The sequence below is a fragment of the Canis lupus genome, chromosome 9 (assembly GCF_003254725.2).
Source record: "Canis lupus dingo isolate Sandy chromosome 9, ASM325472v2, whole genome shotgun sequence".
Taxonomy (NCBI): domain Eukaryota; kingdom Metazoa; phylum Chordata; class Mammalia; order Carnivora; family Canidae; genus Canis; species Canis lupus.
In genome coordinates this window covers 55,360,881-55,386,412 of record NC_064251.1, presented here as the reverse complement: position 1 = coordinate 55,386,412, position 25,532 = coordinate 55,360,881, and the positions used below count along the sequence as shown (strand labels likewise).

Here is a 25,532-nt window from a genome sequence, read left to right as displayed (position 1 = left end):
GCAGCTGGAGAAATAGGCTCATTTTGGCTAAGTGGGCTGTGGCCCTAGGTCCGGGGCTCCATGAGGCTGGTCTGATGCCCCAAGACCATGCCCCAAGACCATGCCTTTGGCATTGTCAGTGAGTGGTTCTCAACCCCAGCTGCACAATAGCTTTACTTGGAAGTGCTCAATGAACACTCACGGCCAGGCCCCAGCCCTGAGTCAGACTCTTGAGGGTGGGGAGATGGGTGGGGCTGGGCGCATTATTTTTAAATCCCCACCCAGGGATTGTGCTGAGCACCTACAGCTAGGACCCCTGTTCTACCTGGCCGCCTCCATCCCTCCCACTGTACCCAGCCCATCCTTCCCCCGGGCATCTGTTTTGGAGGCGTGCACCCCTCTTCCCCTGATAATCGGTATGAAACCTGAGTTTCCTCTGACACGTTTGAGGCAATGACTCACTTTAGAGAGGCTCAGGTGTTCAGAACAGGTGATATTAGACGCCTGCATTGCGTCAGGTCACTGGGAAGGATCTGAACCCTGGCGACCATGTAAGCAGGATGTGGGGGCTTGACCCCCCATCATATAAGTTTACAATTGCACAAGTTATATTTATTTATTTATTTTTAAAGACTTTATTTATGCATGAGAGACACACAGAGAGAGGCAGAGACACAGGCAGAGGGAGAAGCAGGCTCCGTACGGGGAGTCTATATGGGACTTGATCCCAGCACCCTGCCCTGACCCAAAGGCAGCCAGGCGTCCCTGTACAAGCTATATTTAAAACGAAAGCAGTATATACTCAAAAACTCACCTCTTATCATTTTACTACATTTACTATGATTCATATTCTTGGGATTATTCACATCTGTGGCATCTGGACAGTGTAAATACTGTACCCAGGTGTGCTTCTGCGCATGCCCTCCTGATTTTACCTTCATGAGTGTCACACTGTAGCTAGAACCTGGCCATGGTGGAAGCATTTATACCCCAGGGATTGGCAAACATAAATCCAGGGTCCCTCCTCACAGAGAACCAGTTGTTACCATTTCGCAGCACACCACCGGCTAGAATTAATTTATTTTCCTTTTTGTTTTCCCTTTTTAATACTTTATTTTATTTTATTTTTAGAAGTTTCAAGTTCACAGCAAAATTGAGCAGGAAGTACAGAGAGTTCCTATGACCCCTCCCCTCACACACATGGTCGTCCCCACTCTCAACACCCTGTGCCAGAGTGACATGACTGTTAAAATTCATGAACCTAAATTGGTGCGTCATTGTCACCCAGTCCATAGGGTTTGGAAAAATAGAGGATGACAGACATCTCCCATCGTAGTATCATACAGAATAGTTTGCTGCCCTCAAAATCCTGTGCTCCACCTGTTATCCCTTCCCTGTCTGGCAACCCCTTTTTACTGTTTGTATAGTTTTGCCTTTTCCAGAATGTCTATAGTTGGAATCATACAACATATGGCCTTTTCAGATTGGCTTCTTTCACTTAGTAGAGGGCACTTAGGGTTCCTTCAAGTCTTTTCATGCCTTGATAGCTCACTTCTTATTTTCTTTTCTTTTTTTTTCTTCTTCTTCTCCTCCTCCTCCTTCTCCTCCTCCTTTTCTTTCTTCTCTTCATCCTCTTTCTCCTCCTCTCCTTTTTCTTCCTCTTGGTAGAGAGAGAGCACAAGCAGGAGGAGGGGTAGAGGGGGAGGGAGGGATAGAATCTCCAACAGACTCCCTATTGAGTGCGGAGCCCAACTTGGGGCTTGATCTCAAGACTCTGAGATCATGACCTGAGCCGAGTCAAATGCTTATCTGACTGAGCCACCCAGGTGCCCCAATAGCTCTTTTCTTTTAACACTGAATAATAGCCTATTGCCTGGCTGGACCACGGTTTATCTGCTCCCATCCTGGAGGACATCTTGGTTGATTCCCAGTTTGGGCAGCAAGGGATGAAGCTGCTAGAAACATCCACCTGTGGCTTTTGGTATGGACATACAGTTTCAGCTCCTTTGGGTAGATACCAAGAAGCGTGACTGCTGGCTCATATGGTAAGAGTAGGGTTAGTTTCATAAGAAAACTGACCCACTGTCTTCCAGAGTGGCTATATCATTTTGCGTGCTCATCAGCCATGAACAAGAATTCCTGCTGTGCCACATCCTCATCAGCATTTGGTATTGTCAGTGTTCTGGGTTTTTTGTTTCAGGTTTTTATTTTTATTTATTCATGAGAGATAGAGAGGTAGAAATATAGGCAGAGGGAGAAGCAGGCTCCCTGTGGGGAGCTTGATGTGGGATTCGATCTAGGACCCCAGGATCATGACCTGAGCTGAGGGCAGACGCTTAACCACTGAGCCCCCCAGGTGCCCCTCGTGTTTTGGGTTTTGACTGTTCTAGTAAGGATGTGGTGGTTATCTTGTTGTTGTTTTTTTAAATATTTTATTTTTTTATTCATGAGAGACACAGAGACAGAGAGAGAGGCAGAGACACAAGCAGAGGGAGAAGAAGGCTGTGCAGGGAGCTTGACATGGGACTCCATCCCGGGTCTCCAGGATCACGCCCTGGGCTGAAGGCAGCGCTAAACCACTAAGCCACCGGGGCTGCCCATCGTTGTTGTGTTAACTTAAAATTTCTAATGGCATGTAATGTGGAGCACCTTTTCCTATGTTTGTTTGCTATCTCCATCTCTCTTCTACAGTGAGGTGTCCTTTAAGGTCTTTGACCTAGTTTTTTAAAAATCAGGTTGATTATAATTTAGTTTTGTCAAAAAAAACTTTCTCATGGTGGCATCTTTTATTTTATTTATTTGAGAGACAGAGAGACAGTAAGCAAGAGAGAGAACATGAGCCAGGTAAGGAACAGAGGGAGAAGCTGGCTCCCTACTGAGCAGGGAGCCTGACATGGGGCTCAATCCCAGGACCCTGAGATCATGACCTGAGCCAAAGGCAGCCACTTAACTGACTAAGCCACCTCAGATGCCCCTCATGGTACCATTTTAAAAATAATTGTTCTCTCACAGCACAACTTGCCTTGCCAACATGACCTAGCAGGGTGATATTTCTGTGCCAGGGCCAGAATATTGTCCTTCGTATATATATATATGTCAAAGGAGGTAGGATGATTTCTCTTGCCACCACTGAAGCCCTGGATGAGGGTTGCTTCCTGGCAATGCCAGATTGCTGCTCCTTTAGTTCCTTAAAGAGGCAGAACTGAACATATCTCCCTCCAAATGTATTTCTGTGACCTATGTGGAACTTCCCAAATGAATGTGTCAGGGGTCAATGGGCAGCGAGATGGTGGCACTTGCAAACACTGCTCTTGAGGTTGAAAGAGCCCAGAGAGGGGAACAGAACATATGTTCCCTTCTCTGGCTTTGTTCAGAAGTCTCCCAGCACCCTTGGGCAAGTCACGCCTCTTCTCTGGGCTCCATCTTCTGCATCTATAGAACCAGGACATTGGAACCAGGCTCAGGATTGACAATGTCCGAACACCCTCTTCCTGAGCCCGTAGCAAACAAGGCTAATCTACAAGGGCCCTTCAAAATCTCCTTTAACGCAGTGTTCCAAGCAGCTACTAGCTGGACTTTAGAAGTTGTTGGGGGATGACACCCACCATGAGGCAGCCCTGGTCTGAGTGCTCTCTAGAGCCCCTTTCGACTCTACCTATGTGGCCTCCTGCCTGGGGAGGGGGAGGACGTGTGTACACACTCACCCACACTCAGCAGGAACATGGACCCCATCCCAGCAGGAGGCAGTATGGTTCAATGGTTAAGAGCTGGGGTGCTGATGTCTGGTGTGTCAGGCTGTGAGTCCCTAATTAGTCTCCCATGAATAGGCTCTGTGGCCTTAGAGAACTTATTAGTCCTTTCAGATCGTATTTCTTCACCTGCATGAGGGGCTGATGATGATATGTCTGTTTTCTGGAGTTGCAGGTGTGAGGACTCTGCAACGTCATGTGTATAAAGTAGCTGGCACATAGGGGAGGGCAGCTGGGGGAGCCCCTTTCGGAAGCATGACAACTAGTATGGTGTTTACACACGGTCCTCATAGCTGGGCCAGGCCTCTAGCTTGGGAAGTTCAATGCCCCTCGGCTCTCCAGCCACCCACCCCAGCCTCTGCCTGTCTGTAGCTTCCAGATGAAAGGGGCTCAGCATGCATAAGAAATGGGGCATGCTATAGGCCTCACAGACAGGTCTAGGGGCAGGGCCACAGCTCCCACCAGTTAATCTTTGGGTGTCACCCGGAAGCCTGGGGAGGAACTCAACACCTCATGGACCAGAGGCTGGGCTTGGTTGGGGCCAGGGCCTCACAAAGTCCCAGGGCCTGGAAGTTCCAGAACTCCCACTTCCAACCCCCACCCTGGAGGCTGGACTCTGGCACCTGCAATCAGCATCCCCTCCACCAGTTTCTGGCTGAGGAGGAGGGAGGGGAGGCCACCAGCTGGAAGGGAAGATGCTGGAAGGGGATGGAGTTCTGTGACCAGAAAGGGCCACCAGCTCTAGTACCAGGAGAAACTGCCTTCGCTGAGAGACTGGATGCAGAAATGGTAGATGCTTTGTGCAGAGCCAGCTTCCCTGCAAGTTAATTGTCACTTGCTTTCTACTTGGCCAGTTTGTTTGTGGGGCTTGGTTTTTACACCTGGAGCTGACAGGCTCCCAGGCCCACCCAGCATGTCTTACCAGGGAATGAGGGGGGGTGGTGGGGGGTGTTTCACATGGGAGGGGGAAGTAAGGGCTGGGAGCTGGGTTAGGAGCCCCCCAGTTTGCTGGAGCCCCCCTTTCTGCACTGCGCTGCTCTGCTCCCAGCCCCACCTTCTGGGTGGCGGCAAGGGGTGGGGAACAGGGCCCCACGAGCCCCGATTTTAACATAGGACTTGGCTGGAAAGTAAAACCAGAGCGCTTCTGACGACGCCTGGGCACATTCACCAAGGCCATTACAGAGCCTATTACCTTCAGGCTGGGAACTTTTTAAAAGTGTGGTTTTGTTCTAAAACCCAGAATTTCTGATGGCCCAAGTTAACAAGCCCCCCAAGTGAATTCAGAGGGTATTAATGAGAAAGTTCTGAACAGAATGGAGGCATGTTGTAAGCAGCTCAGAAAAAAAATGCTCTTCTTCTAGTTTAAGGGCGAGTGTGGTACTTTGATGTGGGTCCATTTTCTTATAAAGTCCCCTCCAAGGTGTGTGGGGGGGTAATGCTAAAATTTAACCTGGAGCCAACAAATTACTTGCAATTTGCAAGCACACGTGCTTACCCTTAGGGGCTAAAGGGGATGGATGGATGGATGGATATATAAAGACAGAGAGAAACCCACTACCACTTAACTGATCCCTTTAGCCCACTCAGATTGAGATCCTTTAATCTGGACAGTTCCTTTTTTTTTTTTTTTTTAAGATTTTATTTATTTATTCATGAGAGACACACAGAGAGAAGCAGAGACACAGGCAGAGGGAGAAGCAGGCTTCCTGCAGGGAGCCGGATGGGGACTTAATCCCAGGACCGGAGCCAAAGGCAGACGCTCACCCGCTGAGCCATGGGGGGGGGGGGGGGGGGGGGGGGGCTCTGTCCTATCCGGACAGTTCCTAAAGATCATAGCTTCCTTTCAAAGGCAAAATGCATCGTGTCAGACACCCCTGGAATAATAAAAAAGGAGCTTCCAAGACAGAGCGGTCCCCTCCAGAGCGGGAGTGGGCCCGGAGTGCACCCTTCTGGTGCAGGGTTTGATCCAGGGAGTGACTCTGACGGAGGAGCCGTTTTGGAACCTTGCCAAGAGTCAGGGTCCACCCAAATTGGGGGAGTACCCCCGGGAGCCTCACCACCTCCGGGTGCTTGGGTCAAAGGACCTCAGCTCACGGCTCTGGGGCGCACAGCTGAGGAGAGGTTCCCTGGGGGGGGGGCGCCCCAGGTCCCAGGTAAGGGCCTGTGTGGCCACCGACTTTGGAGAGACCCTGGGATCCAAGTGGCTGCCTGCAGGCGGAGTTGAGGAAGGGGCAAAAGCCGGTGCGGATCTGCTTGGGGGGCCGGGATCCAACGGCCCGGTTGAACGCCAGCTCGGTTGCCTTGTCGCCGGACGGCCTGCGGCGAGTGACCGCTCCGGCCTCAGTGTCCCGGCTGTGGACGGTGGCAGCGTCTCGTCGCCTCGCGGCGTCCTGGGCGGCGATGCGCCCTGGCCGCGCCCGGCCCAGCACTGGGCCCTCCGTGCGCCCCGGGCCAGCGGGCCGTGCCTGTCACCAACGGGGGGTGGACTTCCGCGAACTCCGGTTTCGCGGGACAGGGAAGGGCCGTCCCGGTTCCCAGCCGGGACCTAGCGGAGGCTGGGCCGGGGGGCGGGGGTGGGGGGTCGGGCTGGAGGGCCGAGGGGCGGCGGGGAGGGGACAGGGCGGGCGCAGCGCCCGGGGCCCCGCGCGCCCCGCGCCCACCCCTCCGCGCGGGGCCCGGGGCGCACTCCCACCGAGCGGCTTGGCGGCGGCGGGCGCGGGCCGCGCGGGGCTGGGCGCGCCGATCTATTAACGTCTGTGTGTCTGGGCCGCGGGTCTGCGGCGAGGCAGGCGCCAGGGGCTCGCCTGGAACCAGATGTGCCGCGGCGCCGCTCTGGCCGCCACCGGCGCGGCGCGCTCGCACGCACGGGCTGGCGCGCACATGGCCGGGCGGGGCGGGCGGCGGCTGGCGCGCCGGGCCGGGCACCCCCTGGCTTTCGGGGCGCCCCGCGGCTGCGTACGAGCCACCCCGGCCCCGCCCGGCGAGGAGAGCGACCCCCGGGACGCCGGGCTTCCCCGGGTGGGTGGGGTGCGCCCAGCCTGCCGCCTGCCTCCTTCCCCGGGGAGGGAAGGGTGGCCTCTCGGAACGCCCGGCCCCACCCCCAGGACCGGGGACTCTTCCCGCCTCCCTCCCTCCCCCCCAAAGTTTGTTTTCTTAAGTTTGTGTGTAAGATTTTTAAAGTTCTGAGTCAGAGCTTCCCCTACGATGAGGACTTTGGGCCACACTGAGAAATGCCAGAGGGGGGCAGGGGAGCAGGAAATGGGGCGAAGGAAATGTAGGGGTTGGCGGATTCGTAAGGGAGCTTTTTCAACCCACTGGGGTCAATAGAGGGATTTCTCTGAGGCCTGTCCCAGCTTGGCACCGAATCAGCATCAACCACGAGGTGGTCTTCAGCCCTGGCTGTGTGTCAGCCTCTTGCCCCATCCCCCTCCAGGGCAGCTTGGGGTGCCTTGGGTGCTGTGCTCTTCCCCACGCCTCCTTCCCTCCCTGGGCCTCCTCTGTGATGGTGTGGTGATCAAGGGACCTAGGCCCTGAGCTCTCTCAGGTCTCAGCAGTGCTCTCACCTTACAGGCTCCCAGAAGTGCCCTGACAGTGACTACTCCCAGGAGGGAAAGTTGGGAAGATGGGGGTGCCGGGGTGGGAAGGGGGCATTTTGGTCTCCCCAGATGGAGGCCCCATTGAGAGCCAGGACAGGGTGGTGCTGTGTGAGCCAGCCCAGTCTGGCTGCAGAAGAGGCAGCCTCACCCAGGGCCATGGGGTTTGGGGTGGTCCTCTTGGTTTGCAGTCCTTCCCGGACTTGTGGGAAGAGTGTTGCATAGAAAACCTTTGAAGATATGTGGAAAGAGTGGATGTTCTTGGCCTTGCTGCCTTCCTTGTTCTGGAAGTGGGGAGCCAGGATACTGAGTGGGAGAAGGGAGTGTCAGCCCCAGAAAAATCAACACTGGAAGGTGAATCCCCATTAGGTGCCTGTGGGGTGGGGACCCCTGCACCGCCTCCAGGAGCTCAGGATGGCATGGAGGAAGCGAGACCCAGAGGCCCAAAGCTCTGGTCAGTTGGGCAGTGCTGCAGTGGACGCTCCCTTGTGCAACACTGCCGTCTTGTTGGAACACATCACATTGCTCTCAAGGAAACCGAGGCCCAGAGAGGAGACAAGCTCAAGGTCATAGAGCTGTAAAGTAGAGGAGGTGGGATAAATTCCATCCCAGGCTGTTGGACTCTGGAGATCAAACTTTGGGATTGGGATCAAATCTCCTTTGCATTTGGAGGCTCAAGGAACAAGGCAGTTCCTGACTTTTGGAAGGGAGGATGCTGGACCCAGTTGGAGAGGGCATCGGGGTAGTCAGCTGCCTGTACCTCCAGTCCAGTCCCGCCATCCCTCACCTTTCAGGGCAGGGAGAGGTGGCTCCAGCCCCCCACTACCCAGCTCCCCTACAAGAAGAGGAATGCTCCTGTTCCTTTGACCTTGAGCACCAGCAGAGCCAGGCTGAAGCCTTTCCCTTTGGGAGGGGCATTTCTCTGGATCATGCTCTAGCCCTTAAATTTAGAGCAACAATAAATATATTAGATTCTATAGATAGGAGGGTCAGGAAAGTGGGAGAGCTTCTAACACTTTATCCCAATCTATAGTGCAAAAAAAGTCTTCACATATTTGGGCGGGCACAGAATTGGGATCACCTCCCCTGGGACCCAAATCCCGTTCATTCATTCATACATACATTCAGCCATTCATATATTTTTCTTTCAGTATTTATTGAGCACCTACTATGTGCCAGGGTGCTGAGAATAAAGAGACAAGTTCAGTCTGTGACTGGGAAGGCTTCCTCCTGGATCCAGCCGCACTTCTCTGGAAGCATACATGACAGACAGATTCCTGAGGCAGCTTCAGGGCAGCCTCTGTTTTGTGTGTGTGTGTGCACTGGCTCTGGAGATAAGGCATCCTAGTTATTTAGGAGTGAGACTTTAGTGTGCCAGGCACACAGTTGCCCAAGATACTCTCAATAGTCAAAGTCTTCACTCCACAGATACAAACATGAGGTTCAGAGAGGTTAAGTAACTTGCTGGAAGGTTGCACAGGCAATATATGGTGAGTTTGGAACTCAAACCTAGACCCATCTGACTCCAAATAAATATACTAGTGGTTAATGTGATTTAGTATTTAACCAGGTCCCAGGCACTGTTTTAAGAATTTTATATATGGTAGCTCATCTAATCCTCAGCTAGCTCTATGAGGGAGATTGGAAAACTCACAGAGAAAGGATCACACAACTGTGAAGCTGGGATTTGAACCCCAGGCAGGCCAATTCCAGAGTCCAGCTCTTAACCATTGACCCGGGTGAATCAGCCTTTATACTTGTGTGGGGAGCCTGTTCTGGTTGACTTGGTGTCAAGAAAGAGCCTGGAAGGTCCTGGCAGAGATGAGGCTGTGGTTGTGAGAACTTCTACTGAAGTAGGTGGGGCTTGAAAATCCAGTGGAAGGACAAAGAAACAAGCCATTTCCACATCATTTACAATAGAGAAAAATTGCAAAGAACCATAATGTCCAAGAGGGGAAGGACCAGTTAAGCAGGTTCGGTATTCCCACCAGGTGAAATGAGGCAGCCACTCACAATGATCCTGTGGAAGAGGGTGGAGATTAAGTGAGCACCAAGCAACAATGTGCTGAGCCCTGATTGGTGCCACTCCCAGCAAAGGGCTCACTGGATCTGCTCCATAAAATCGTGAGGTAGACAGATGCCTGGATAGCTCAGTCGGTTAAGCATCTGCCTTCGGCTCTGGTCATGATCCCAAGGTCTTGGGATCAAGCCCCACATGGGGTTCCCTGATCAGCGGGGAGCCTGCTTCTCCCTCTGCCCCCCACGCGTGTTCTCATTCTCTCTATATCTCAAATAAAATAAGTAAAATCTTAAAAAAAAAAATCATGAGGTAGTAATAGTCGCCAACATAATAGCAAAGCGACTCGTGCGCTTCCTAGGTGCCAGGTATTGTCTAAGTAAGCACTTTAGGGACTGCTGTTTCCATTTACAGCGAGGAAACTAGACTCAGAGGTGAAGTCACTTGTCCACAGAGCTCACATAGCTGGTGCAACATGAAGCCGGAACCTGAATGCAGCTATTTCTAGAAAGCAGATAGAGTCTAAAGGGTTGTCCACTGAATAACTATAGGGGGCACCAGCTACACTGTTATCTATAGGGATGGTGCCCTTGGCGTTGTGCAGTGCACAACGTGTGAAACCATACATGCTGTCGCCTGGTATGTCTGATCTTAATCCTGGCCTTTTCATCAATGTCCCATCCAAAAAAGAAAATGATATTCATGCACCCTGTAAGTGGGCTCACGTGCAGGCTGGGTACATGTGGATATAGGCCAAAAAGTCCACAAAAAATTAGACAGATATGCTGACGTGGTGGGATTTAGGGATGATTTTTCTCCTCTCAAATGTCCTTTAATGTTGATCTTTGTTGTGGTTGTTCCCTTTCCATTAAAAAAGAAGAAAAATTGGAATTCTAGAGCAGCTCCATCCGGTATGACTTTCTGCAATGGTGAGAATGTTCCCTATCTATGCTGTCTGGTGCGGGAACCACTGGCCACCTGTGGCTATCGAACCCTTGAAATGTGGCCAGGGTGACTGAGGAACGGGATTTATATTGTCATTCCAGTCAAATCAATGCAAATTTAGACGGCTGTGGGTAGCTGCCTGGGATGGTGCAGAGCTAGAGCGTGAATCAGTATTTTTGATATTTTTATGTCGAGCCATGTTTTTCCCTTTGCTCTCCTGATGCTCACAGTTGCTAAACTCGTGGGTGAAAGTCTGCTGCAGATTCCCAGCTTGCCTGGGGCCTGCTGGATTGGAATCCCACAGGATGCGATGGGAATGTCCTTTAAAAAAAAAAAAAAAGATTGTATTTATTTATTTGAGAGAGAGTGAGTACGAGTAGGGGAGGGGCCGAGGGAGAAGCAGACTCCCTGCTGAGCAGGGGGCCCAATGCAATGTGGGACTCAATCCCAAGACTCTGAGATCATGGCCTGAGCCAAAGGCAGACGTTTATCCGACTGAGCCACCCAGGTGCCCCCAGGAACGTCCATTTTTAACAAGCTTCCCTGATGTTCTGAAGCAAATGGTCAATGGACACCCCTTTGAGAAATTAGGACGAGCTGGTGTCACCCCAGGGGTGGTGAGAGGGGCAGGGAGTTTCCCAGAGTCGAGCATAAAGGCGCTGGAAAAACTGTCTTCAAGTGTTAGCAGCCCTGCTGGAGAAGGGTCCCCATGTGCTGCCCTCAAAGCATGAACCCCGGACCACTGGGGGACCCCCAGGGATATGGATTATGGCTCACCATAGCAGAGACCTTTCTGGAGTCAGGGTTGGTTGTTCGAGGGTGTGACCAGGAACACACTAGGCGTGTCCCAGATGGCTCTGTGCCCAGGTTCTGAGAGTGCATGCTGCTGGGGAGGCTGGTGGGTGCTGGGATGCAGACAGGCACCACCCTGTGACACATGTCAGGGGATCGCCAGGCCCTCGAGGGCACCAGGACCTGGGAGCCTGGTGGGCAGGTGTGGGCAGAGGGATCAGATTTGCTCAAGGAGCAGAGAGGCCAACCGGGCTGCAGAAATCCAGGGCATCTCTGCACCCAGCCATCAGTGCTCACACTGACTCCCAGCAGGTGCAGGCTGCCGCCCTTGAGAGGCTCTCGGGCTCCACAGTGAGAGAGAAAACCCACATGGGGCCTTAGCAGCAATGTCACTGTGGTCTAGAAATGGTTAACAAGGGCTGCTTTCCTCCAGAGAGCAATGGCTTTGGGGACAGACAGGAGTGGGCATAAATCACTGCTTCATTGCAGCCTGGCTGTGTGACCTGGGTCGGTTGCTTCGCCTCTCTGAACCGTACTGTCCCCCACTGGGTAAGGCTACAGACTGTGCCTTCCGCATTTCAAAAGGCAGGACTCTATACCCCAGTGCCAGGCATGTCATAAAATTTAGTAAATGGGAGCCAAACAGGGAAATAAAGGTGGGGGGGGGGGGAGTGAGGAAGGAGTCCTCTGTCCTCACCCACAGGCCCAGCTGTGGCGGGAACACTCAAGACGGCCCTTAGAGCTCCTCGGAGCCTCAAACACATTTTCCAGCGTGCCTGGAACTCAAACGGGTCGTAAAAACCCTCCAGCGATGCTTTAAAGGTCAGCCTCTGTGGGAGCACAGCAGGTCCCAGAGCCAGCCTCCGAGGAGGGGCTGCTGGGCCTGGCCTTGCTCTTGGCTGCTCTGCTCCCTGTCCGGAGGGAGGCCGGTGGGGACCCCAAAGTGGAACGGGGGCAGAGCGGCAGGCTCTCCTGGGGCAGAAGAAATGTGACTTTCCATCAGGCTGACATTACAGGGTGAGGTCTGTGGACGGGATTCAGAGAGTCTATGAATCACCCAAAGTTCCAGGCAAAACTGCGTGTGCACCTGTGTTTTTCTGGGGCCGGGGCCCATAGAATTCCTCAGATTCCTTAAGGGGTTCGCGCGCGAAAGAGGGGAAGGACCAGTGAGCCAGGACCTGGGTTTCGTTTGGGAAAGAATAATAGTGGGGAGAACTCGAAGCCCCACCGTGTTTAGCATGTACTCGGGAAAGCCCTAGACTGTTTGGTCCTCTCTGTGTCACCCTGAATTGGGGGGGATTGTAACTGTGGTCTCCCCATTGCACAGATGGGGAAAGTGAGGGCCCAAGAGGAAGGGGGAGGGGGTTTTCCCCATTCTCAGATGCAGGAGGGGCAGGGGGAAGCAGTCATTTGCTCTCTGGGTGGGCTGCTGCTAGCCCGTCCCCCTCAGCTCCCAAGCATGCAAATTGCTGTGTCAAAGGTCAGCTGCTGTGGGTCCTCCCCCATCCTTCACCCCCTCCAGGGACCTAGGGATGGAAGGAGCAGAGAGGAGGCAAATCCTCAAGGGTGGGACCACAGTGGGCAGAACTTGGGATCCCCTCTCCTTGCTGGGAGCCCTTGGGCCAGCCACTGTGTCCCCTCTTTGCCTCAGTTTCCCCATCTGCAAAAAGAAAGGGCTTTGACAGATGGTCTGGAAAGTCCCTTCAGGTCTGAGTCCTTGAGAAGACAAAAGAGTCACAGGCTTGAGCCCCAGAGCTGTTTGCGGGTTTGCTTCAGAACCAAGCTGCGGGGAAATCGGAACATGTCTCTCCCTGGCCAGCCGCGCTCCCGGACTCCCAGCAGGTGCTGGCTCCAGGCCTCGAGAGGCCTGAGAGGCTCGCAGGCGCCTCGCTGGGAGGTGGACCCCACACTGGCCCCCGAGCGGCAACCTCACTCCGGTCTGGAAATGGTTAACGAGGGCAGCTTTCCTCCAAATACCAACCCCTTATTAAAATGTAGGTCTTACAATAAATTTGGCATTTGGCCACCAGCCTTAGATTAAAACCAGACGGACAGACGCTAACCTCCTTCTTAGACCAGTTTTTGAGCAGAGGGCTGCTCTTCTTCCTCCTGAGTGACTTCCTGATCCCCATCTCCTCCCTGAGCCCCCACTTCAGCCAGGGGCCCCCAACTCTCTGGAGGTGGTTTCAGGGTCTGAGGAGGGGAGAAGGCTGGGCCAACTACAGATGTGGCCTGAGGAGGCTGGAAGTTTGAACCTGTGGCTCTCGGGCTGCTGTCACTAGAGGCGGTCAGGCCCCAGAGCCCAGAGGCCTGGGAGGCCCAAGGGGAGGCTCGGGAAATCCAGAGACTTTGAGGTGGTCAGCTATAGCTGGCCTTGACCTCCTGGCCCTTTTCTGGGCCTGAGAATAGGACACAGATATCCTGTCTCTGCTCCCGCCTTGGCCCAATGACCCCCTTTGTTCAAAGGCTCCTGGGCCGGAGAAGTTTTGTCCTCCCCTGTATCCATCACCAGGCCTCCCCAGGGGGGCCTGCTATGGCAGCCCCCACAGTGGAGACGTTCTGTCCCAAGAACCCCGCCTGGTAGCAGCTTCCTCACTGAGGGTCTCCCCAAAGACTGAGACCCAGAGAGGCTCTGGGGCTAAACTGGCCGTGCTGAGCCATCATCTGGGCCTTAGCTCTGGGAAGGGCCTCGCATATCCAGGGAGGGCTCCTTTCCGTGCCATCTCTGCCAATCCCAGTGGCTCTGTCTGCCACTACTTCTTTTTATAGAACAATTTATTGAGATAAAATTCACATACCATACAGTTCCCCCATTTAAAGTGTGCACGTCAGTGATTTTTAACATATTCAGTTGTGCAACCGTCACCACAATTTTAGAGCATTTCCGTCAGCAGCCCCCCTTAAAAAACCCTGCCAGCCTTAATCATCATCCTTCCTCCCCGATGCCACCCTTCCCCAGCCCCAGGCCTGAACAGCCACTGTCTCTATGGATTTACCTGTTCTGGATATTTCTTTTCTTTTCTTTTTAAAGATTTTATTTATTGATTATTGATTTATTTATTGAGAGACACAGAGAGAGGCAGAGACACAGGCAGAGGAAGAAGTAGGCTCCCTGAGGGAGGAGCCTGATGCAGGATTGGATCCCAGGACCCTGAGATCACTACCTGAACCAAAGGCAGACCCTCCACCACTGAGCCACCCAGGCACCCCTGGACATTTCTTAAAATTGGCATGCATCATGTGACCTTTCATGGATGGCACCGACTTCTTTCACTTAGCATGATATTTTTAAACATAAGTAATGTTTTTAAGGGTTTGTCTATGTTGTAGCATGAGTCAGCACTTAATTCCTTTTTACACTCAAAAAAACATTCCCTTGTGTGGACAGACTACGTTTTGTTTACCTATTTATCCGTTGATGGACATTTGGGGTGTTTCCAAGTTTGGGCCATTACGAGTAACATTCATTCGTATCCAAGTTTTTGTGGGGCTCTGTGTCTCGCTTCTTTTGGGTATGTACCTGTGGGTGGAATCGCTGCGGCCGATGGTAACCATATTTAACATCTTGAAGACCCTCCAGAATCTTTTCCAAAGTGGCTGCACCACCACCTTATATTCCCACCAGTGGTGCACGAGAGTTCCGATTTCTCCACATTCTTGCCCACGCTTGTTATTATCCGTCTTTTGATTCTAGCCATGGTGCTGGGTGTCAAGTGCTGTCTCATTGTGGTTTCGATTTGCATTTCCCTGATGACTAATGATGAGCATCTTTCCAATGCCCGTTGGCATATTGATATATTTTCTTTGGAGAAATGTCTATTCAGATGCCTTGCTCATTTTTTTTTAAAGACTTATTTTACTTATTTTAGAGAGAGAGAGCATGCATGAGGGGAGGGGCAGAGGGGGAGGGAGAGGATCTCCAGCAGACTCCGTGATGAGCATGGAGCCCAACAAGGGGCTCGTTCCCACCACCTTGAGATCATGACCTGGGTCGAAATCAAGATGCAGACACTTAAGTGACAGAGCCAGCCAGGCACCCCAACTCTTTGCTCATTTTTAATTGGATGACTTGTTTCTTTATTGTTGCTTTTAAGAGTTCTTAATATTTCCTAAATACAAGTCCCTTACCAAACATGACTTGTGTCCGTTTTTCCCATTCTGTGGGTTGTCTTTTTACTTTCGTGTTGGTGTTGACCCAAGTTTTAATTTAGGTGAAGTCTGATTGATCTTTCTCTTTTTAGTTGCATATGCTTTGGGTGTCACATTTAAGTAACCGTTGTCTGGCCTTTGGGAGGGGAAGGCAAACTGGCTTTGGAAGTCGGGACTTCCCATTATTTTCTGGAATGAGGCATTCCTTCATTTATATAACCACTCAGTCATAAATATTTTTGAAACCAAACTTCTTGCCCGGTCCTGGTGATAAGGAGGTGACAAGGCAAACCCAGCCCCTGCTTTCCTAAGAGCTGAGTTAAATGGAAGAAATAGCACAGAGTAGATAACCAAAACAGAAGAATGGCTTAATTACAGCTGTGTAGGAGAGGGAGAGGGCCCAGGAGCCTGTAACAGGGAGAGCTGGCCTGGCCTGGCCTGGATGCTGGGAAAGTCTCTCAAGGCAGGGAATTTAGGCTCAAACTAAAACCTGGGTAAGCCTGAGTCAGACAGAAGTGGTGCAGTGCTCCAGGCAGAGGGAACAGCATGAGCAAAGGCCCTGAGGTGAGTAGGAGCTCATGCTGTCTAGTAAAGCAGATCCCACCAGTGTCTGGCCCCTCCACTGGGTTTTCTTGGGGGGTCCAGTCATCCTATGGAAGTGTGTGCAGCACACCATGGCCTTTGTGCATGGAAAGATCCAGAGAGACCCAGCAGGGCTCTACTGAAGTTTCTAAGGAACTGTGGGAGCCTCCTTTAGCCTCCTCCAGACTCTAGGGCCAGCCCAAGCCTGCTTAGTCCCCCTTGTAACCACACCAGTCACTGACCTGGGGGTGTGTGGGTGCGACAGGCCCAGGTTGTTCATTCATGCATTTACTCAACACTCAGAAAATATCTGTGAGGAGTTTACCTTAAGCCAGGCCCGGGATGGGTTCCAGAGAGACCAAAGAACCAGTAAGTTCCAGTCTCTGTTGGACAAATGACCCCACATTTACTCTACAGTATGATACAGCTACGACGGGGGTTCTGGGATGGCTTCCTGGAGGAGGTGGGATTCTACTGAGACACGCAGGTGAGTCAGGGAGGGAGAGAGGAGGAGTTGCAAGCCCAGGAATGGTATGCACAGAAGTCCACTTGTGAGGAATGTGCGTGTTCAGTGCAAGTACCGACCTCGAGGAGGTCACAAACTCGGGACAGCAGTCCTGAGCCCTCCTGAGTTCCGGGCCCATCCAGGGGGTAGAGCCAGAAAGGCCCTGTAGAGAAAGCCTCCATCCTTCCGTTGTGTTCACCATCAGATTTGTTCCGGGGCTGGGCTGGGGGCTGGGGGTGGGGGCTGGGGCTACGTCCTCTCTCCATTATCCCTGGCAACTGGTTACCAGGGATGTATCAAGAAAAGAAAGGGCTAGGGGATGGGCTTTCCTTGCTGTGTGACCCTGGGTAGGTCCTGAATCCTCTCTGGGCTTCCCTCTGTCTTCTCTCTCTCGGACAGAGACAGACCTGCCTGCCCCTCCGAGGCTGCTGGGGACCTCCAGGGAGGTGATGCTGGGAAGCCTGCCTGTGTGATCTCACTAGAGGACCTGAGCCCCTCCTTTGGGTCTCAGTGTCAGGGACCAAGGCCAGCTTGATTGGACATGAAACCAGCTCTTATGTCCCTTGCTTTGGATCCTGGCTGGAGTGTGGCTGGCCGCCTAGGGAAGCTCTTCTCCAGAAGGCTCTGGGGACCATGTTTCTTCTCCTTCCTCCTCCCTCCTGTCATTCCTTCCTTTCTTCCTCCGAATGCTGGCCTGACTCGGTGCCATGCCTCACCCTGGCCCTGGTAGGTCTCACAGGCTGGGCAGCCTGCACGCTTTTGCCTCCAGCATGCACCCCACACAGCTCCAGAAACACCTCCGTGGCCTTCGGCCTTCCTCCTCCTGGTGGTCCCATTCACCCTAAGTCCACAGAGAGACCCTCAGAACCTCCCTGAAGAAGGAATGGAGGTCGGGGGATGCAGGCCCTCCTAGGACCGGGTGCCCTGTGCCCAGATGGTTACAAGCTTGGGATCCTTGCCCATCCGCAGGTTCAAATCCTAGCCCCGGCCTTTACCAGTCATACAGCTTTGACATGCTGCTTAACCCTGTGAGCCTCAGTTTCCTTATCTGTAACATCAGGCTAAGAGCCCCTGTGTAGGTTAATGAGGTAGCCTCTGTTATTCTCGTTTTTCAGTGAGATTCTGGAGGCTGGGAGCTGTTCAAAGGCTTGCCCTCAGCCACTCTGCTGGTGATTGGGGGGCCTCTTAACCACTGGGCAGTACTGCCTCTCTCTTCTCACCCCAAGAGGTGAGAGCTAGTACCCTCAGGTCCCTCCGGGTGGCACTCAGTGGCAGCCCGAGGACGGTTTCCAGAATTCCTGCCTGAGCCCGAGACACAGGAGAACCAGGGGTCCTTCAAAGGAACCCTCCTCTCTTCCAGAAGACCTGGGGGTGGGCGCCGAAGCCTTTGCAGGCCCCTCTGGGCCCTCCACCTCCACTTCCTTCCTCAGACTTTCCTGGCTGTAAATATTTCTGCAGCTTGGAGCTCCTTTGACCAAGGCCCGGTGTTAATTTGTTAAATCCACATCAAGGTCCCGGGGACCCGTTGTTTATTTTTGTGAACGTGTTGGCAGAGATCACGTTGGAGGGGGGAGAGGGGGCTGCTTATTTGGTCAGAATAGATGCTAATTAATAAAAGTTATTTATTTGGGTTGGAGCTCGCCGCGGCCCCGGGGTCAGGCGCAAACTGACTATTTGAAGCAAAAACAAACAGAGAGTGTCTCTCAACGGCTTGAGAAAGGCAGAAATGAAGAGGCCGGGTTTATTTGTCTTAGGAAGAATTTGCAGTTAATTCCCTCCAGACTATTTAGACCCTTAAATCACATGGAATAAGAAAAACCATGGGTGCAGGGGAGAGGAGCCAGGAACACTTGATCATTTGGCCGAGAGCAGGGTTTTTAAACGTCTTTGGCTTGCAGTCAGCCAAATAAATGGTATGTGTGAAATAATTTAATGGCAGAAAACTGTGCACAAGTCATTTTTTTGTATTGTAATGTAATCGGGAACGAAGTAATTTGGTTTGAAGGGAGAGAGGACGGCAGGCCGGGCCCCATCCAGCCCCTCACCACGGCACCTGAGCAGCCTGTGAAAATGCAGGCGGTTTCAGGCTTTATTTTGAACCCCAGGAGAAAAGCAGGACTCTTTCCTGAACAAAAGGAAATTTGGGGCACAGCCTGACTTGGAAAGAGTGGAGCCCCAGCAATCTCTGGCCGGAGGCTTAGTGAGTATTTATTTCTTTTCCAAATGCTTTCAAGTCCCAGCCCAGAGCCCCCAGGGGGACACACACGCCCACCAGGATACATTTCTCAGGAGGTGACGCAGGAACTTCAGGTCACAAATGGCCAGCACATCCGCCAGGAAGCAGAGGCCAGCCCGTGGGTTCGAGTCCCGGGTCACTGTGAGGACGCTGCTCCAGCTGTCCTCAGCCTCGCCTGCATCTCAGCCTCTGGCTGAAGCAGAGACTTTGGATTTGCCTTTCCACGACGGGGCTGGGGCCAGGGGACCCAAGGGCCCTTGGAGAAAGACCCTTGACCTCGGCCATGAAGCCATTTGCACATAAGCACCGATGCTAAGGGCAGTGACCATTTATTGTGCAATTACTATGCTCTTGGCACGGAGTCAAACTCTGCTCTTTGGGCATGAGTGTGACTTTGGGTAAGCTGCTGTCCCTCCCAGCTCCCAGAGGGGAGGTCTTCCTTTGGAACAAAGAGGTGCTGAAGATGGGGGCCCAGGGGCATTTCTGCATCCGGGAGGTGCTGTGAGGCTGGAGGCCTCCTAGAGCCAGGACTGTCTCACCTCCCCCAGGAGCAGGTTGGGTGAGGGAGGAGACCCCCACAGCCTGAGCCGGCTGAGCCTTCTGACAAACAAGAATTCCCACCCAGAGGTACAAGCTCAGCCTCAGTTTCCCAACGTGTGAAGTGGGGTAACACCTCATATGGTGGGGGCAGAGATCCAGTGGGTGGAAGCATGTGTGGCACCTGGCACCGCTCGTGGGCCAGCCAAATCAGTGTTTGCTGAGCATCCCCCATCGGAGCTGCCCTGATGAGACCCCAGAGAGAGCGGACCCCAGACCTGCGGGGAGCCTAGCTGGTGTTCGTGGGGGAGGCCTGGGCTTGTTGGGGGGGCCCCGGTGATAAACGCCTTTGCGTGAAGATTTCAGCTCCAAGTCACACAGTTTAACTGGCAGAGAGAGCTGGGTTGTTTCTTCCGGCACCCACTTGGCGGGGCGAAGGCTGTGAAATGGTTTTCATTTAAACACCCTCAGTTTTGAATTGCTCAGAAACTTCTCGAAAAAGTCTCCTTTTTTGGCTGAAATGCCTCCCGCATTGGGTGCGTGCCCAAACAGCATTGCCTGGAGGGGGACGGAAATCGTCTCTGGGATGGCTAGTGTTCCAGAAACTTCCGTCCTGCTTTTGGGCTATTGACCACCACCCGGTTTTCAGCTCATGGGCCCTTGTTGTTTTGGTTTAGCTCTCTTCTCCCTCCAGGGGACGGGGATGCGGGGCAGAGACATTCGCAGGCACCAGACATTCTCATCCATCTTCGCCTTTTCTTGGAGGAAAGGGGTGAGGAGAGAAGGCTGGAGCCCAGCCAGGGGACGAGGCGCCTCCCTTGGGGCCACTCGCATTCCCTGCCACTGCCCCCACACCCCATCCTGTGTTTGCAACAGTTCTTGAGCATCCTGCTAGCCCAGAGCTCTGAGCATCGTGAACCAGATGATTCTTCGGTGTGGGGGCCTGTCATTGTCCTGAAGGGCTGACCGGCCTCTACCCGTTCGATCCCCATAGCACCTCCAGCCCCAGGGTCCTGACCATCAAAAATGTCTCCAGACACTGTCAGGTGTCCCCTGGAGGCAGATTGCCCCCAGTTGAGAACTCCTGGGTCAAACTCAGATGTAAAGTCATCTTTTCCCAGGCACCGCCCTGAGTCCTGCCTGACGAGACCCCCCATCTGCTCTCATGATCACTATTTACCAGTCTCCTGGAACGTTTCCGCCTCAAACTGAATCAGTTGGTTGCTCAAGGGTCAATTAACCCTGCTAATGTGGGACCTTATTTAAAAGCAGGGATTGAGGAGTATCCACCGTGGGGCCTGGAATGTTCTAGAGGCTTAGCAAAGCAAATGCCCAGCATTGTGCAAAGAACATTGGATGTGTTAAGGGAATGTGTTGCTGGAGAAGCAAAAATGCAAGGTATGGACTCAACTTCAAAAGGCTGACAATATGTTCTGCTGTCCAAACCAGGCGAAGCAGACCTTCCCATACACCACTGGTGGGAAGCCTGGGGGGGGGAGGGGTGCAGATTCTGGCCATTTCTAGTATTTTTCTCACTGGCCTAGCAATCCCGCTTTTAGGAATCTGTCCCAAATATGCACTGGCAAAAATAGAAAATCATGTTTGCATGAGGTTCTCCACTGGCATCCTTTCAGTTGCAAAGGATTGGAAATGTTGCAAGTGCCCATCAATAGAACTCCAGTGGAACAAACCACGGGCGATCCCCCAGCCAAGTGCTTTGGGAATGTATAACTGGGAAAGCAAAAATACAAGGTATGGACTAAATCCCAAAAGCTTGACAATATGTTCTGTTGTCCTAACTAAGCAAAACAGACCTTCCCATACACGGCTGGCATATAAACCACTCGCTATAGAAAGGAGGGTGAATGATTTCTATGCATGGGATGGAAGGATCCCTGGGTTCTGCTGCTAAGTAGGAAAAGGTGATGTGCGGAACAGTACATGGTATGCTCCTTTCTGATAGATGAGGGGGAGAAAATATTATATGTATTTTATTATATTTGCAAAAAAGCTATGCTGGCTGGGAGGATAAAGCAAGAATTGCTTTAAAAGATCAGTTCCTTCAGGAGCACCGGGGTGGCTCAGTGGTTGAGCATCTGCCTTCAGCTCAGGGGGTGATCCCGGGGTCCTGGAATTGAGTCCCCCATTGGGCTCCCCACAGGGAGCCTGCTTCTCCCTCTGCCTGTGTCTCTGCCTCTCTTTGTGTGTCTCTCATGAATAAATAAATAAAATCCTTAAAAAAATCAATTCCTCCAGGTGGAGGGAGGGAACACGACAGAAAAGAGAGTGTGGGGAACAATCCAAATAAAGAAGGTTACGTTTGTTGTGCTGAGATGGAATGGTATCTGGAATATTATCAAGCGAAAATAGGCAAGTTGAAGCACCAATGTGTTCAGCATGATCTCATGCTTGTAAATTTTTTAAAATGTGCATTTGTAATCTTGTAAAGCATGGGGAGTGGAGCTGGGGAGAGGGGAGTATTTTGTTTTACTTTTTACCCTTCTCTGGTATATGAATCCATTACTGTGACAAGCAGTGACATTACTTGGTTATTAAAATATACATTTTTAATAAAATCAGATACATAAGGAAGTGCTGAACGTGGTGGTGTTGCACGCATGCTGGGTGAGTGCAGGAGGGGATCCCACGTGGACCCAGGTGGGCCAGGAGGACCCAGGTGGGTCAGGAGGGCCTCCTGGAGGAGTGGGCAATGACCTGGGCCCTTGGGGACAAAGAGTCAAGTTCTGCCCCTCAATAAACTTGAAATGTGGCAATAGTGTCTGTAAGCTCTCCCGACCTGCCCCCTCCAGGGAGAGGACGGGTCTAAAAGGTAATAGTTGCTGACCCCAGGCCTTCCCCAGGGTTATGCTGGGCATCCTTACCTGAGTTGCTGACTCTGCACCAGAGGCCAGCACGGACCCGTGGTCAGCTCCTCCGCTGGGACTCACCCCCTGGTCATTTCCACCTCTTGTGCCTTGCCTCAAGTGCCCTCCTCCCTCCCTCTCTCTGATCTGATTGGAAAGTTCTTGTACCTCCTTCAAGATCCAGTTCAAAGCACCACCTTTCTGAGGAGCCTCCGCTGATCATCTCCCACTCGCTCACCAGAGCCGAGTATCCTCCCGCACCCTGGCCACCCTGGTGTGACTTTTGTCGCAAGCCACTGAGTGTCTTATCCTGGGGCCAGCCTCCCTCAATCTGCTCCATCTCTCCCCAGTACCCAGCACAGCCCCTGGCCCATACTGGGTGCTCAGGGTGCTCTAACATGTCTTTCTGCCTTGTGCTGTCAGCAGCTGGCAAGTTTGGTGAACAGGACCAGGATTCTGGTGCCAAGCTGATGGTTCAAATCCCTTCTCTACCACTGGGTGCTTGAACTTTTGCCAGAGGCCTTGGCCTCCCTGAATCCCTCTCCCTTGTCCCTCTGTAAGTTGGGGGTGATGAGCATGGCACCCCCTGTCTATATAGGATTGCTGTGAGCAATGATCACAGGTGCTAGGGAGCCTGTGAGCCGTGGCCCGGTGCAACTGACTCCTACTGCTCTTTGTCATGTGTTATGTTAGTTGCACAACAAATATCCACAGAGGGCTTACCATGCCCAGAGCCCAGGCCAGGTGCTGAGGACACTCAAGTGCCTCCTGGGCCTCCCTGACCTGGTCAGTCGTCCCTCCTGGCAGGGGGCAGCTTGTGCCCTGGCTTCAGGTTAGAGGTCCGATGGTTTTTGTTCATTATTACATTCCTTGTGGGCACTGCGCCTGCCACATAGTAACTGCTCAGTTAATAGGTATTGAAGGGGGACACCTGGGTGGCTCAGTGGTTAAGCATCTGCCTTCAGCTCAGGCCAATCCCCGGTTATGGGATCGAGTCTCGCATGGGGTCCTCATGGGGAGCCTGCTCTCCCTCTGCCTGTGTCTCTGCCTCTCTCTCAGTGTCTCTCATGAATAAATAAATAAAATCTTTGGGACGCCTGGGTGGCTCAGTGGTTGAGTACCTGCCTTGGGCTCAGAGCATGATCCTGGGGTCCTAGGATCGAGTCCCACATCGGGCTCCCTGCATGGAGCCTGCTTCTCCCTCTGTCTGTGTCTCTGCCTCTCTCTGTGTCTCTCATGAAGGAATAAATAAATAAATAAATAAATAAATAAATAAATAAATAAATAAAATCTTATAAATGAATGAATGAATGAATGAATGAATGAATAAATAAATAAATAAATAAATAAATAAATAAATAAATAAAATCTTTAAAAAAATAAGTGTTGAAGGAGTGCAGGAAGGGATGAATGAAGGGATGAAAGGAGTGGATTCCAGGGATCTGCTCCTGCTCTGGGAGCCGCACCATCCATCTGCAGTGGGGGAGACACACAGCGCTCAGGGCAAACTGCCCGGCTAGTGCCTGTGGGCGCTGGCACCTCCGCACCCTGGGGCTCAGGGCAGGGGCCTCGCCTGCGGCCAACCAACCTGCTGACCCTCACGGCCCCCCCATCCGCCCCGCAGGTGAGTGCCCCAGCCCAGGGCGCGGCGGCGCCGCCAAGCGGAAGAAGAAGCAGCGGCGGAACCGCACCACGTTCAACAGCAGCCAGCTGCAGGCGCTGGAGCGCGTGTTCGAGCGCACGCACTACCCCGACGCCTTCGTGCGCGAGGAGCTGGCCCGGCGGGTCAACCTCAGCGAGGCGCGCGTGCAGGTGAGCGCTGCGCACTGGGGCATCCCACCCCACCCCATCAAACCCCCATCCCATCCCACCCCCACCCACCCCACCCCATCCCACCCCACCCCGTGGGAGCGCACCGCCACCTATCACTTGGGGCAACGGAGCTGCTGGGGGTGGGGGGAGGCATTTAAGAGCAGGAGTATCTGAGCCCCATAGGACTGAGGTTCAAATCCAAGGCCGGCCCCTCGCCAGCTGTGTGCCTTGAGCGGGTCCCTCAACCTCTCTGTGGTGAAAGTATCCTCCCTGTCAAGTGGGGATCACGTGGGCCTATTTTATAGAGTCCTTCTGAGAATGAGAGGAGCTAACATATTTGTCAAGTGCTTAGCACAGTGCCTGGCGAAGGGTTTTGATAAATCAGAGTCACATTAAAGTGTTAAATGCTGCTCTGCCCCGGCCCTGAGCCAGTGCTTTGTAGGTGAAGTGCTCGGCTGCCTTCTCATTCCTTCCTCCCCCGTCTCTGAGGCTGCTCACCCCGCAGCAGGGTCATCCCCCTTTTACAGATAAGGAAACCCCCCGGCCGAGGTGAAGCTGGCAGTCCAGAGCTGGTGGCGCAGGGGGCACATCCCACATCCACCAGGGTGTGGGTCCCCTCTGCAGCCTGCTGCACCCCGTCCAACACACCTCCCCCGCCCCCAGGTCTGGTTTCAGAACCGCAGGGCCAAGTTCCGCCGAAACGAGAGGGCCATGCTGGCCAACCGCTCGGCCACGCTGCTCAAGTCCTACAGCCAGGAGGCCGCCATCGAACAGCCTGTGGCTCCCCGGCCCACAGCCCTGAGTCCAGATTACCTGTCCTGGACCACCTCGTCCCCCTACAGGTGAGAGCGGAGCCCCTTCCAGCAGGGAGGCCCGGGGCCACTCAGGGTCCAGACTTCTTGGAGGCTCTGGAGGGAGCTGTGAGTGGTGCCCAGGCACCCCTGAAGCCAGGGCCTACCAAGCAGTGTGTAGCCGGTGCGTGTGTGCTCATGAGTGTATGCGTGTGTGTGTATTGGAGGAGCATGAGCATGTGCACACAAGTGTGTTCTTATAGCAATATATGCATGTGATTGTGAGTGTGCATGCACGTGCTTATGTGTGCATGAATATGCATGTGCATGATTGTACATGTGCATGTGAATGTGTAGGGGCAAGAAGATAAAGCCTGTCTGGACGGGAAGCAAAGAACTCATGTCACCCTGAGGACACTGGAAACCAGGAGGAAGATTTCTGGGCTGGCACAGAGCCCCAGCACCCTGTGCAGGCCTCCTCAGCCAGGAGGGCTGAGGGAATGGCCTCCCCATCTCAGAGGGCATGGCTGGGGTCCAGAGCCAAGGTCTGGGGCAGTTTTGCCACAGTCAAAGCTGGATAAAGGTGGCAGGGCAGGAAGAGGGAAGAGGTGCTAGGGAGTTCTGTTTCTGTACCCACAACTCCAGGGGGCACCACCAGTCCCTTATCTGTGTGAGGCACTCTGCTGGAGCCCTGGTCTTGTGGGAGGCAAGATCCAGCAGGTGGGCCTGTGGGGTCAGAATCCTCATGCTGCCCGTGGTGGCCAGCTCTCCTGCCCCATCCTTACCTGGAGCAAGAGCACCACTGAGAAGCATCCTCTGTACATGTTCACACCATCTCCACCCCGCTGTGCGCAGGGCCCAGCGCAAGACTGGGGGTGAACACGACCCAGGCTCTGCCCTCAGGAGGCTCCTAATCTAGGGAGAGAGGCCTACAAACCCGCAGGGGCTGTCCTGTGGCCCAGTGCCATCTGTGGGTGTTTT

General features: G+C 53.2%; 1 protein-coding gene across 1 annotated transcript in view; it reads left to right on the top strand.

Moving 5' to 3' along the window:
* The window catches only part of PRRX2 (paired related homeobox 2), a 53,152-nt gene that overhangs the window by 23,053 nt on the left and 4,567 nt on the right, over positions 1–25,532 (top strand). Inside the window, exons 3-4 of the mRNA XM_025475451.3 lie at positions 23,573–23,760; positions 24,424–24,602. Coding sequence (XP_025331236.2) covers positions 23,573–23,760; positions 24,424–24,602 — 367 coding nt within the window. The remainder of the gene's footprint in view (positions 1–23,572; positions 23,761–24,423; positions 24,603–25,532) is intronic.